The sequence below is a fragment of the Anastrepha obliqua genome, chromosome 4 (assembly GCF_027943255.1).
Source record: "Anastrepha obliqua isolate idAnaObli1 chromosome 4, idAnaObli1_1.0, whole genome shotgun sequence".
Lineage (NCBI taxonomy): Eukaryota > Metazoa > Arthropoda > Insecta > Diptera > Tephritidae > Anastrepha > Anastrepha obliqua.
The window spans coordinates 45,507,931-45,522,435 of NC_072895.1; the positions used below are offsets into that span (position 1 = coordinate 45,507,931).

General features: G+C 35.7%; 1 protein-coding gene across 1 annotated transcript in view; it reads right to left on the reverse strand.

Moving 5' to 3' along the window:
* LOC129243853 (protein qui-1) overlaps positions 1 to 14,505 on the reverse strand; it is a 292,168-nt gene that overhangs the window by 18,986 nt on the left and 258,677 nt on the right. The window contains exons 14-18 of the mRNA XM_054881229.1: positions 11,916 to 12,062; positions 11,341 to 11,641; positions 10,891 to 11,014; positions 10,527 to 10,638; positions 2,527 to 2,709 (exon numbers count right to left, since the gene is read on the reverse strand). Coding sequence (XP_054737204.1) covers positions 2,527 to 2,709; positions 10,527 to 10,638; positions 10,891 to 11,014; positions 11,341 to 11,641; positions 11,916 to 12,062 — 867 coding nt within the window. The remainder of the gene's footprint in view (positions 1 to 2,526; positions 2,710 to 10,526; positions 10,639 to 10,890; positions 11,015 to 11,340; positions 11,642 to 11,915; positions 12,063 to 14,505) is intronic.

Here is a 14,505-nt window from a genome sequence, read left to right on the forward strand (position 1 = left end):
TTTTCCTGTAACTTCTACTTTCATATTTCATTTAAGAAGTAGAGAAAAAACATAGAAGTTCATAATTTGAGATTCTACTGGGTTTACTGCAATAAAACTCCATGATATAATAGGCAGCGTTCACCTAAACCGATATAAGGATTGAAATTGAGGAGCTTTTTCATGGCAGAAATACATTGCCTACCGTGGGGCGACCATTGTGAAACAACATCAAGACACACACCACAGATGGGAGGTGGAGCTCGGCCAAACACCTAACCGAAGTGTGCGCGTCAATTTTATTTTTATTTTTTTTTTTTTATTTTATTTAATTTTTAATTTTATTTTATGGAATGAAATTACAATAATATTAGAATCGTCAGAGGAATTCTAAAATGGCATTGAAGATTGAATGGAATTTGCAGGTTCTGTAGAGAAGAAGACGAAATTTCCAAACAAATATTCACATGCCCAGTATCGATCCATAAGCGGCACAAGCACTTGGCTGGGTAAGCATATTTTAACGAAGTAGGAACGAAATTCGTTAAAATAAGACAAATATAGGGCATTTTTTAGCTGTGTGGGAGCTATGGATATTCATAGCTGTACTTTGATAGCTGAAAATAGCAAACCGTGTTGACGTTTCTATTCAGTAAGGTTTGGCAAGTCATCATGAATCACTGAAAGCCAGAAAACCGCTTTCAATGAAATCTGTTCGCGAAGTTTATAGGGCACTTCGTCCCTTTTTTTCGAAATGTGGAAGGAGCTACCGTTACGGTGAATAGCGAGCTCTATCGAGCCATGCTGACTGATATTTTGTTTTCAAAAATGTATCAGCTAAGCATCGACCAAATTTGGTCCCAATAAGACGGTGCAGCGCTTAACAATCAATTTATGGGACTGATATATAATTTAACTCATAGCCGTGGCGGACGAATATCACATTCCGAAAATAAATGCCATAAAATTATCAGATTATAATAAAAAAAAAAATTAATTCCAACAATATTTATATTCTTATTTATATTATAATTTTAAGTTCTCAAGCTCTTAAAAAACACCCGATACGAAAATTAATTGAGGAAGTGCGGCTTAGAGAAATACTCTGAAGCTATCAAGGGGGCAAAGGTCGCAGTGCTAATTCCTTTCATTGGTTGGTTAGTTGGTTGAAGTGGTGATTTATCTAGAATCCAACCAAATCTTCCCCATCATTTTGTTGCCAGATCCTCGTTACAAACTTATTTAATGTTATTTACAGCACGACTATGTATTTGAAATGTAGCTTGGGTTTAGACACGCTAACTATGAGTACCTGGAGATTTGAAAGGAGAAAATGATTTGATTGTTCATGCAACCTTTTCTTTCTGTGCGTCATAGCGGCTCCGCCGGATTTTCCCAACATCACTATAGTGAGAGCTGTATTCCGGAAAATGAGTATTTAAAAGAAGTTCTACAGATTCTTACAAGAATTTTTGGACAAAATACGGCTCTGCCTAGCAGAATCTCTGATACTTCCTTCTTCTTGCACTGGCTTCGACTTTCTCCTTCATAATAATAATACGTATTCGTGTTGTGTTGCTATGACAATTTGTAAATGCCAATGTGTCAGATTTTTTGCCGCAACACTTATCAGTTCCTCCTCTCAATTCGACCACAACATCGATTCATTTTGTATGAAAAAAGTTGTTTGAATAAACTATTTTTTATTTCGTATTTATTTTTCCACGAGTTTTGATTTGTATCCTATAAATGCACAGAGTTCTATTTGATTTTTTGACGTTGAGTCAAGTTGACATTTTTGGTGTGTTAATTGTGAATAGTCCTATTACTTTTATTTAAAACCATATTTTTTATTAACCCATTTAAAAAAGTTATTAGCTAAAAAAATTATCAAAATATGCAGATGTGATAAAAGTAATGCAGCATAAACTGCAAATCTAAACTGTAAAGTTTTTTGGTTTTCGCATTTTAAAGCTTGCCAAATTAAACATGCAAAATGTTGCTCATACGCCATGCAATTACGAATAAAGCGGATTTGTGATTTAAATTAAAACAGTGTCCATTCATAGTACGTTTTATGATTATGTTGGGTGTTTTTTTTATAACATAATAAATCCGGGAACTCGTTATGGAGAAATTAGCCAAGACCGCCAGCAAAAAAGAAAGTTCTCAAAAATAAAATTGAATGAGCTATAAACTGCATACCCGAAATTCTGATTAAGGAGTTTGAAATTTTGAAGAAAGTTTGTTGATTTTATTTTAACTTTGCACAATGTTTGATACTTGGTTTTAGTTAGAAAATGAAAAATATCTTCATAAAAAAATTATTAAAAAAATATGAGAAACAAATAGATTGTTAAAACCTCTCAATAAGTCCCTGTGCCAAAGTTATTTAATGCAATGTATTTTACATTTATTTTTTAACACCTTGTATGCACCTATATATAGGTATATGGGCGCGCTTATTTATATTCATTTGCATATGTAAGTGGTTGCAATATTATAATATGAATAAATCTGACAAAGTTAAAAGCTTTAACCACTCACCGAGTCACACGATATGTCAATTCGACGCACCGGACTGCACATTTGCATGCTGTTCAACAGCGTATAATCATCCAAGGACCACAAGCAAATTGTTTTATCGCGACTTGATGAAATGAGTACATCGCAGGCGTTGCTGACTTTAACGCTTGTCACCGCAGCGCGATGATGAGTGATTTTGTGTAGCTGCACAAGAAAGCAGAGAAAAAAAGAGGAAATAAATTTTGGTTTAATAAATGTTTGGATGTTTATTAATCTATGTTTAAATTATAAGCGCAATTCTATATGAAATGCATTTCCACCGGTCATTCTCAGCAGGCATCTCCAAACCTTTAATTTCTTTACTAATCTTTAAAAAACTTGTTTAAGAGTTAAATGTTTTTAAATATAACTTTAAATTAAAAATACACGAAAATATGATTTCTGTAAAACCTCTAGACACTTGATTTTAAGTCGGTTATTTGCCCATCAACGTCAGCAAGTACAATTTTTTCAATAAAAAAGCTCGCGTGCAGTTTTCGTATGCATTCACTTCCAAGAACGCCGTAAATGTACATACATATAAAATTTATTACAGCTACACTAAAATAATAGCGTTTCGTAAAACACTTCTTTATGTAAATATTTCACTTTGAAGTAAGAAAATTCACGTATATGTCAGAATTATAAAAACAGAATTTTTTTATATGCACTCGGATGTGTATATATTAGTAATTATAAGGTACTGCCCAATGCCATGCCATAGAAATATTTCTAACTCTTAAAAATTATTTGAATTACATATTCCAGTTACTTAACAGAAATTTTACACAGAAATGTTTTCAAAATAGGGTTACCACTTCTAAAAGAATTAAAACTTGTTGTATTGTAAATGGCGGCTAGTTACTGTAGTAGAATATTGGGATCGAATTTAGCAGTAGATTCTGTCAAAAAAATATCGGGAATTGCTCATTTAGAAAGCACGCGTTACGCATTTGTCTAAATTTTTTGTGCTGGAATGTTGGTACAACTGTCCTCTATAGTGTCGCAGAGTTTGAGCGTGACCTGTTAATTAGCTTGTTTTTGGCATTTAATTTGATATATCAGTCAACCTCAAGTGTGCTCTGCGGATAAAAATATTGAACAAAGAATTTATCTTAAATTTCGTGTTTTGAACGGGATTTCGTGTGTGGAATCGTTTAAAATGTTGCAGAAAGCCTATGGCGAGTGTGCTTTATCAAAAACACGGGAATACGAGTGGTAAAAGGCTTTTGCAGAGGACTGAGAAGTCGTGGAAGATTTTCCCCGATCTGGTCGACAAAGTCAAGGAAATAGTGCTGGAAAACCATCATTTAAGTTTGAGGGAATTACTCGTGAGCTTAGCGTGTCTCACGAATCAATTCGCAACATTTTACATCATCAATTGGGCACTAGACGTGTGGCTGCTCGACTCGTTCCAAGAAAATTGAATTTCTTTCAAAAAATTCATCGAAAGAAGGTGACTGAAGATATGCTTGAGCAAGAGAATTTGGACCAAACGTTTATCCAGCGCATCATAATAGGTGATGAGGCGAGGGAATATGAGTTTGATATGCAAACCAGTCAACAGGCAAACCAAAAACCTAAGTCAAAGTCAGTCAAAAGTGAACGTTATGCTACTCGTTTGGTTTGATTATTATGGTTTTGTGCACTCGGAATTCATTCCAAATGGTTCTACGGTAAATAAAGAATATTATTTGTGCGTAAGAAATGGCCCAATTTGTGGAAAGAAAAGTCATGGTTCTTGCACCATCATAAAGCACCGTCTCACAATGATTACATTGTGAATACTTTGTTTACCAAAAACTCGACAAATATCATCGAACAACTTTTACCGGATTTAGCGCCCCGGTAAATTTTTCCTTTTCCTAAAACTTAAATTCCCATTCCGCGGACGCCGCTTTAAGTCGATAGAGGTCATTAAGGAGAATTCGCTGAAGGAGCTGAAGAAGATCTCTTCAAATGCGTTTAAAAGGTGCTTTGATGATTGGATTAATCGTTGGCTTTTGGTTAACTGCTTCGAATGGAGCCTAGTTTGAAGGCAACAATACAAACTTTGATGATAGAATTTTTTGATTTGATGACTTTGATTTCACAGAATGTAATTGCATCCAGGTCCCTCCATTTATGGAGCAACATCAATACGCACGCCACAAATAGGAGGAGGAGCTCGGCCAAACACCCAAAAAGGGTGTACGCGTCAATTATGTGTACTATATATAATATATTAGTGCGGGTCGATTTAAAAATCGCTCATTGCTCTGTGAAAATCGTATTCTAGGGATCAAAATAAGAAACTTTGCCGAAGGAACCATACTTCTAAAACGAGTTCTGATGTCCCCCAATTTGGGTCGAACGAAAAATCCCACTTTGACCCATTTAGAGTGCTCCAATCGAGTCCAAATGTATGACCGACCCCCACTAACTTTGGACGGCCGATCCACCCATGCCAGTGGCACACCCCTTGGAACTTCCCTGGGGGGTTCCCCATACAATCATTTCAAAATATCACCATTTTTGGCCTTTACATGAGAAAAGAAACTAAAAAGTTTGACCCAAATTGGGGGACATCAGAATTCGTTTTAGAGGTATGGTTCCTTCGGCAAAGTTTCTTATTTTGATCCCTAGAATATGATTTTCATAGAGCCTCCCCACAAATCGACCCGGCCTAATATATATATATTGCATCCAGATGTGTATATACGGTTGCCGTCTCTTAAAAAAGTTAAAACTTATTGTATTAAAAATGGTTTGATTATTTCAGTAGAATATTGTGATCAAATGAAAGGAGTTTGAGAAAATATTTATGCAGATATAATTTTGCATAAGGCCTTTAAATCCATAGCTATTTAACACCACTGCATCCAGAAATATTTTTTTAAAATCACGGTTGTCACTTATTTCGAAAATTAGAAAGCGTTAATGCATGCATTTTTATAGGGTTGCCACCTACTTAAAAATAAAAAAAAAAATTTCTGTTGAAAATGTCTGTTAAATACTGTATTACGATATTGCTATCAAATGAAATAAGTTTGAGAAAGCTTTAATTTAAATATATTTTGAATTGGGTTCCCATTTTTCTAAAAACCAGTAGTAATTTAATATGTTAGTTATTTACAGTTTAGCAATAAGGGTATGCCATCAATTTGACACTGAAATAATATAGCACAATACTGATATCAAATGAAAGATGCTTGAGAAAGCTTAAATTGTAGCATATTTTTAAATAGGGTTGCCATCCATCTAAAAAATAATTTGTTAAGTGAGATTTTTTCAAACGGATATCACATGAAAACTGCTTTGGAACACTTTAATTCGAAAAAAAATTTGAGTAGGGTTGCCATTGAAAAAATATTTTAGTTGAATCTTTGCGATACAGAATTGGTTTCGACCACTACGAACGATCATGTGAGATATTGACTAAAAATTTGCCGGACCCACAGCTTGTAAATAAACATATTTTCAAATAAGATTGCCACCCATTTAAGAAAGTAGTTGGCTAAATGACATGGTTTGAAACGGATATCAAAGGAAAGCTATTTAGTAACATTTGAGTTCGAAAAAAAATTTAGGGCGGGGTTGCCAATTAAACTTTTTTTTAATCTTTCAAATACAAAATTGGCTTCCAACGAACGATGTTCCGAAATATTTACAAAAAATTTGCGCGACACATAGCTTGTTGTAAGAAAAATATAATAAGCAACACTATAGAAGAAATAATTTGAACAGTACTCTCATAGGTGAAAACTATTCAGAGATGACTTACGTTGGTTGTTTTAGAGTCGACGAGCAAGACGATCTACGAGTATTTAACAAAACATACAAAGGAAGATGAAACATTTCGCAGTACAAAGGGAAAGGGGGATGAAATTATTCTTTCGATGTATTTTTCTTTTATCCTAATACTGTTTCCATACGTTTGCGCTATATTTTAGGTTGAAAAATAAATTCAGTATAAGCCAAAGCATACACTATGCAATACCATTGGGTAAATTATATGTTTCAGTATAGGTTAAGATATTCGTTGGGATTATATAAGCTAAAGTACACGTTAAAGTTTTATGTGTTAAAGGATAGATTACAAAATAGTTTGAACTTTACGCCAACTTATGCGTTCAGTTATTAGTTGAAGTAATGTGTGAGAACATTCCTTGAATCAGTCTGCCTGAGCGCTGAGCGTCTTCAAAAGGGTAATGGTATATCAAGAAAAATGAAAGCTAGATCCTTCAAGAGGACAACGATCCGAAACATCGCAGTCGAACGTGTAGCGAGTGCAAGGCGCAAAACGGAGTTGTCACTTTAGATTGGCCATCTCAGTCACCGGATGCAAATCCCATAGAAAATTGAATTGAAAATGCAGCTTCGCAGACACAAGCCATGTAATTTAGATCAACTTTCTCGACAAATTCGGAAAATTTGGAGGTCTTTTGCCGTAATTGACAATGAAGGAGATTGGACTTGCTACTGAGGTATTTGCATTGAGTATTGACGACCAAATTATCAATAAATTTGCGAATTTTCGAAAAATCAATTGTTATTATTTAACAGTGACCACGCTCTTATGTATTGTACCATAACAGACTATATTCGTGGCGCTTTCTCTTGTTTAGTTGCGGCAAGAAACCCACTTTTGTCTACATATAGTTCATGATTTCTCTTTCAAATCACTCGTTTATTCGGCGATTTTACTATTACAGGTTATTAAGCCGATTCGACTGAGATCGAGTGTTATTAGTTGTATTGAGTCTATTAATCCGCCGTTCGTCGCGCTACTTTGTACTACCATTTTCTATCGCGTGGGGTTCTTTATGACACCAAAATTAAAGTAATTGCATCTAAAATATTTTAGATTTTATTATTAACTGTCTTTAACAAAAATTTGTTTTGCATATACTTCAAATAAAAAACATATTCAGTAACTTAACAAAACACTTTTAAAGTAAATTAAACAAAAAACAGTCCATATTATGTGAAATTTGTGATTGTTTTAGTAAACTACATAAAAAGTTCAAGAGTAATGAATTTATATATATTTTGTTTCTGTAACTTTCAAAGTTTTCAAAACTAAAAAAGGTATTAAAAGCAAACAGATTGGAAAAAGCAACAACAAACTTAAAAATTCCATGGCCAAAAATGAACATTTTTATTCTATGCATTCCATCCAAATTGTTTGGCAGTGACGTGGATAAATAGTGTTTTTCTTTTTGCAATAGGCACATTTTTTTGTACATTTCTGTATAAGTTCTGAGGACAGAACTCACATCTACGCTTTTTTCGCTCAGATTCCGTGATATATTTTTATTCCCGAGAGCAATGTGTAGAAAGCTGAAGGAGAAACTCCAATTCTCGAGATAATATTTTAATTGTGCCTCGACAAGCAAGATGAGTTTCAATTAGGGAAAGTGCCAAAGACTTAATAATTGAATCCTTCCGTTTTACAATCTCAAGCAATGAAAAAAAATAAATGAATTGACTACCTGGAGCAAGAGCGGGCTACAAAATAATCAAATGCCTTCAATTATTCATCAATCTTCATACTATTGCCACCCTCGATTCCGCCAATTATTATTATTATTTTATTTTCCTATGAAATTTAAGCGAATACCTCTTATAATAGCGATGCAATATCTTTACGAAACCACACAGAATATGCTAAGCATAGCATCACGTAGAACTATAGGCAGGCTCGTAAGTAAATTCGTGGAAGAAGATGTAATATTAACGCTTTTTGAAAATGAAGAATATATATAATAATAAAATGATAATTTAATAATAATATAAAGTAACACAAAATACTCCTTCCAATCTTTCTATTGCTCGAATTTTTCTAGCCTTCTCTCGTATGAGAAATGCGTACTTTCTCTTTTTGCACAAGACGTGGCTTAAATAAAATTAAAAAAAAATCTACTTCTTTTGCAGTTCTCAGTTCTTGTACAGGTCTATTGTACCAGCTCTCACTTAACTCAGAATAAAAAGCTTTAACGCCAGAAATTACGTTGAGTCTTAAAACGTTTAGTAAATTTCAACAAAGAAAATGCATCTTCACGATAGTGAGAAAAAGATTAAATCTTTCACATTTTTATTTTTTTAATAAAAACTAAGTAGGTCCTGTGGAACGCGTATTGCTTTTTTATCGCTTGAATATTTTCCCGCTTCGCTGCTTAAGAGTATACGATTTAACGTAATCTCGCGCGAGCTAAAACTTTTAATGGTTGATTTTTTGTATACAGAGTTTTATATGTACATTACATATACATACACATAAAGATGGCAACGTATGCATAATAGGCAGTAGTAAAGACAAGACAATTTTTTTAAATTTAATGTGTGTGTGTATGTATAGTAGAGATATAAAAAAGCGTTTCATTGCCGACCGGATATTAAAAAATCGAGGAAATCACTGGAAAAAAAGAAATTATCTGCATAGGTACGATATTCACTATGCTAGGGGAGAAGAACCTAAATAAACACTTTTCGAGGCGCAAAAGGTACAAAATAATATTTCCTGCGTTTTGAAGCTGAGGAAGTAGTAATGCAAATGAATTTTAAAGAATTTATCAGGAGCTTTGCACCGAATTTCTAAAATTTTGTCCAGACGCGTTTCCAATGCTTTTTTTTTAATTGTGTGGAACCCAACGCAGACGCATCTTTTTTACCACGACGTGATTGTGCAAAATCTTATTCCACTAATGCCCAAGCATGCCTTAATCTGACAATTTGTTTGAATTATTTCGTGTACAGCATCAATTCTTGCTGGCACAACAACTGATTTTGTATATCCTTCCCGGAATTCGGACCACGAGCAAATTTGCTAAATATTGCACAAATTTTTGACAGTAGGGCCTTGGTTCAAAGTCCCGATTATATAACACCAAATGATAGACTTGGTTTTTCTAATAGCGGTCGCCATTCGCCAGGCATTGTCACACCACCGATTCCATTTCTGCCATATAAAAGTTTCTCATAAAAACCAGCTCCGTACGGAGGTGGTTTGCAACTGCAGATCCCTCCATTTATGGAACACCATCAAGACGCACGACATAAATAGGAGGATAAGTTCGACCAAACAAGCAATAAAGGGTATAATCGCCAATCATGATTTTAGTTCATCGATGTATTTTTTACAAAATTGTGCAAAATAATCATACGAATATTTTCACGGATTAATTCCATTTCTTTGCCAAGATGAATTTTTAAAACCACTGTAAAGAATAACTTACTAATATAGTTAACACACCAAAATGTTCTGAGAGCGTTTATAGCAATAGCAACGTCAGGTGGCTCCTGACAACACTAGAAGTACTTCAGGCCAGAAATATAAATAGCAATCCTCGTAAAGATTTCAGAAAACAAGAAACAAAAAATAAATAGTACAGTGCTTGCTTAGAAAATGCAATGTGCTCGTGAAAATTTTACTTCAAACAAGATTTGTGTGCTACTTGAGCTTAAAATAACTTTTATGGTTTAGGAATGTGGCAATTGGGCTGAAGAAACCATTATGAGAAATGTTTTTTACTATGCCATCTATGGAGTATACTTTTTTTCTTATGGATTTATCAAGATTAGTCAAATCGCTCCATATGTACGATTTTTTAGAAATATCTCGGCTCAAGCCCTATCCAACAAAATTTAAAACTCAAATTTATTCAATTCAATATTCACGGGCCTCCACACAATAGCCCAACAATTTTTTATCGAAACCGGCTCAGCAGTTTCTTTATTCATTAGTGGCCAGAAATATTGCTGAATACCGAAATTGGGCTAACTTTTCATACAGACATGCAAAGAAGTGATAGCCATTAGGCGCACTCTCACGTTTACATCATCAGCTCCAATCTGCTATACGTTTCTCATTTGCCAATATCATCTCTATCTTATGCTACTTTTTATGACAGCTGCTCGTCGTCGAATATACTTTTTTCGAATTGCTATTAAAACAAAATATTTGCCACACAATCAACATCATTCACATCAAGTTTACTTACCAATTGTCCACTGTGTATATCTGAAATGGCAATCGTCGAATCCTCACTGCCACTAATGGCCAAAGTATTATTGACACCAGCAGCGACACTCGTCACAACGCTCGTATGTGACCTAAAAAAACAATTGGAAAGGGGGGAAAAATGACTCAAATAAAATAATGACAAGAAAAAAAAGAAGCGTAATTGGATGAAAACTCCCATCACACAAACTACTTTGGGCAGAGATTTACTCAACTCACGAAATTAAATCTCACTGTAATTGGGAGGTGAAATCATACGACGAGCATTGCTGTACAATTGCTTGAGCCGGAAGGATCGTGTTGTGGATGGGTGCCCTTCAGCGATTGTTGATGTATTCACTTACTTGATGTGCGTCTTCAGCACACGCGTTGTCACGTTCCATATCAACACTGTGTTATCCTCCGAGCCAGTCAACAGGATATCGGATTGTGGTGCTACCAACAGACACGTGACTGCGGCGGTATGACCTAGGAGAAGAAGAAAATCATATGAAAAGTAATGAGAGCATTTCAACTAAGTATACGCGCGAGTAAACAATCAGGAAAATTGAGGAAAAATCTATAGTACGAGTTCGACTCACAATTAAATAGTAGTAAGAAAAAGCAATTTGTACTCATATATGTGGACGTTTTGCGAAAAGTAACCAGCAAGTAGCTGAACTTAAAAGGTTGCAATCAAATGACATACCCAATAGTATTTTCGTATCATTGCGAGTTACTAAACTACTCTGCTTTAGCTTAGAAATTGCCCGGTCTTCGTGCTTAATGCATGCATACCTCACACTTCTACCCACCTTTGAATATGTGCTCCAACGAGTTGCTCATTATGTGCCACAATTGCACATCACCCGATTTGGTTGCCAAAATGAGATGCTGCTTCGTTGGTGAGACACAAACATCGCGCACTTGTCCAGTACCGGTCACTGTCATTACGCGTATCTGCGAGGGCAGCGTCGCTGGCAGCCAACCGGTAAGTGGCACTAGCAATGGCACTGTGTAGCCATCACACCAGGCGGTCGCTGAACGCACCGTAATACTCAGCAGTGAGTTGTCGTTCTCGTCGTGTTCACTGATTGGCCGTAGCCACGAGATGAGCTGGTAAGAAGAGATGACGAAACAAAAGGAAACGATGTTAATTATATGAAAATACCGCAAGTTAAGAGGGTTGATTGGCATTATAGCAGGGATCTACATATGAAGGTATGTAAATTTTTTTTTAACATGTGTGAGTCTTTCACTTTAAATGGGATACATCTTTTTTTTTTAATTTGTGTCAGTCTTTCAGAATCTCATTGCGTGGGGAAATTTAAGAATAGTCTTCTTGTGAATTCATTGTGCGCGTGGGCATGGGCATAATTAGTTTTCATACCTGTGAGCCAAGCTGCATGGGATCACGTGTGAGTACATCACTCGACTTGCGTATTGTATAGTAGATGAGTTCGATATCACGATCTAGCAAATAACAGCGAACATGCTCGATGAGGCAACGTAAATAGCTGATAGAGACCGTTTGTACCTGGAAGAGGAAGAGCATTACGATTTTTGTTTTAAGCAAACTTTAATATTATATTATATGAAAAAATATATAGTAAGATTAACAAGCATGTAAGGAACACCAAATTCTGTACAGCCCGATCTTTATATGCCCGGGCACATTTAAAAAAACAAATTATTTGGATTGGAAGAGAGACGAACTCCTGAAAGCAATGAAATCGGGACATCTATCTCTGAGGATCTTCAGCACGTTAAATAAATGAAAGTTATAATGAGAAATGAAAACATCAGTTACGACGCAATACAAGACAGATTATTGGCAGCAAATAAAGTGTATTACACCCATACAAAATTGCTGAAGTCGAAACTGCTTACACGTGAACGTAAACTCCGCCTCTACCAGTCAATAATACACACTGTCTGCGAGTGCTACGGCTGTGAGTGCTGGACAATGACAAGCAAAGACGAAATAAGCTAAAGAGTTTTCGAAAGAAAAGTACTCTGAATGGTCTTTGACCCCATACGCTGCAAACACCGAATTGCTTGTGTGTGTTTTTTCGATCTTAATAATGATTTTAATGGATCTTAAAGAGGTGAGGAACAACACGTCTGCCAAGTTTGGGCAAATTTTATTAAGTCGCTACCTAGAAATATGCGTTTGCCAAAAAATTGAGAAATTTTTCATAATTCGTAGAGTGATATCACATTTTTTCTTTCTTAAAGATTACCGTTATATGGTAGGTGGACATGGTTATTGATCGATTTCGCCTATCTTCAATGTCAACCCAACAAGTTTCATTGAAATATAAATATTAATTTTGTTCAAGTTATCATCAGCACAGATGGACAGACGGCCAGACGGACGGAAGGATATACATGATTCTCAGAATTTTGGTATATATATGTCTATTTATGTGTATATCTATATCGATTCTTTATTTACATACGACCGTTATGTGAGAAAAGATAGAATCTACTTGGTAAAAGTGCGCCCGTTTATAAAAATAAGGTATTGCTTACCATGGGTATGGGGAGCGAAAAAAAATCTCATTTGCTTCTTAATATATTGGCCATCTCACTTAGTACCCAAGGCACCTTCAGGCTCAATAATGACGTCTAAGTGGTTTTTTTTATTAAAAAAAATATTAACAAAGATCCAGCCAAGACCGAATATACACAACAAATGAATTGGAACTCCTCGTTATCCTCCAAATATTGTAGACATTCTATTACAGCAGGCAAACCCATTCGATACAGATGTGATTGTAGTTAATTATGGTCGGCGCGGTAATCTGTGAGCAAACTTAGGGTTATCAAACCTAACTAACCTATGTCCTTCTCATTGAAAGTGTGCACAACAGGTTTTGCTGTTATAAGATCTATCAGTGCAGATACTCAATTGGCAGCCTTCTACAGGGTGAACGATATGAAGTGCTACCAACTTCACACTGCTTGTATCTGTAAAACAGCTCATGACGTCAACGTCAAAAGCATTTGCGTCTCAGTTTTGTTGAATTTTTTTTTCTGTGATGGAATTCAAACGTAATAGTGTGATTGCGTTATATTTGGCTGGAGAATCACAACCAGCCATTGTTCGTGAGCTCAGTCACCTCAAAGTGAATAAAATGCTTGTGTATTGCACTATAAAACGTTATAATGATACTGGTGGCATTGCAAAACGCTATTGAGGTGGACAAAAAAAAACCGCAACAACGCCAGAAATGGTTCGGAAGTGAAGGCTCGACTTGAACGAAAACCACGTCGAAGTGGAAGAAAAATGGCCAAAGAACTGATAATATCGCAAGACAACACTCGACGCTTATTGAAAAATGAGCTCAAGGTCAAGGCTTACAAGTTCCAGAAAGCACACGATCTTTCACCCCAGCAAAAAAAAGTTCGCTGCGAAAGAGCAAAGGAGTTGTTGCGCTTGCACGAACGTGGCGAATTTCTTAACATTGTGTTTTCTGATGAAAAAAATTTCCCAATTGAGCAGTTCATAAACACTCAAACGATCGTGTTTACTTGACCGAACGCTCATACGAGAATTTGAGCCTACGTATGGCCCCTCGAAGCATTTTCCCATCGCAAGTAATGATTTGGGTCGCAGTGACCGCTGATGGACGCTCTCCAATCGTTTTTATAGAACCTGGTGTCAAAGTGAATGCGACTTATTATCGGAAACATGTTTTAGAAGCTGCTTTAGAGCCGTTCCACACTTCATTTCGTCCACACAATGACTTTCGAATTCGGCAGACGCAAATCCGATGGACTATTCCATCTGATCCATTTTGTAGAGCAAGGTGAGGACTAAAAAATATGCCAGTATGGATGCGCTGATTATACGAGAATGGGCCAAAATACCTCAAGATCACATTCGTGCAGTATGCAACTCATTTTTTGACCGTTTGAAGGCTATAGTCAAGGCAAAAGGAGGTCATATCGAGCTAAAGTGAATATATGTAATA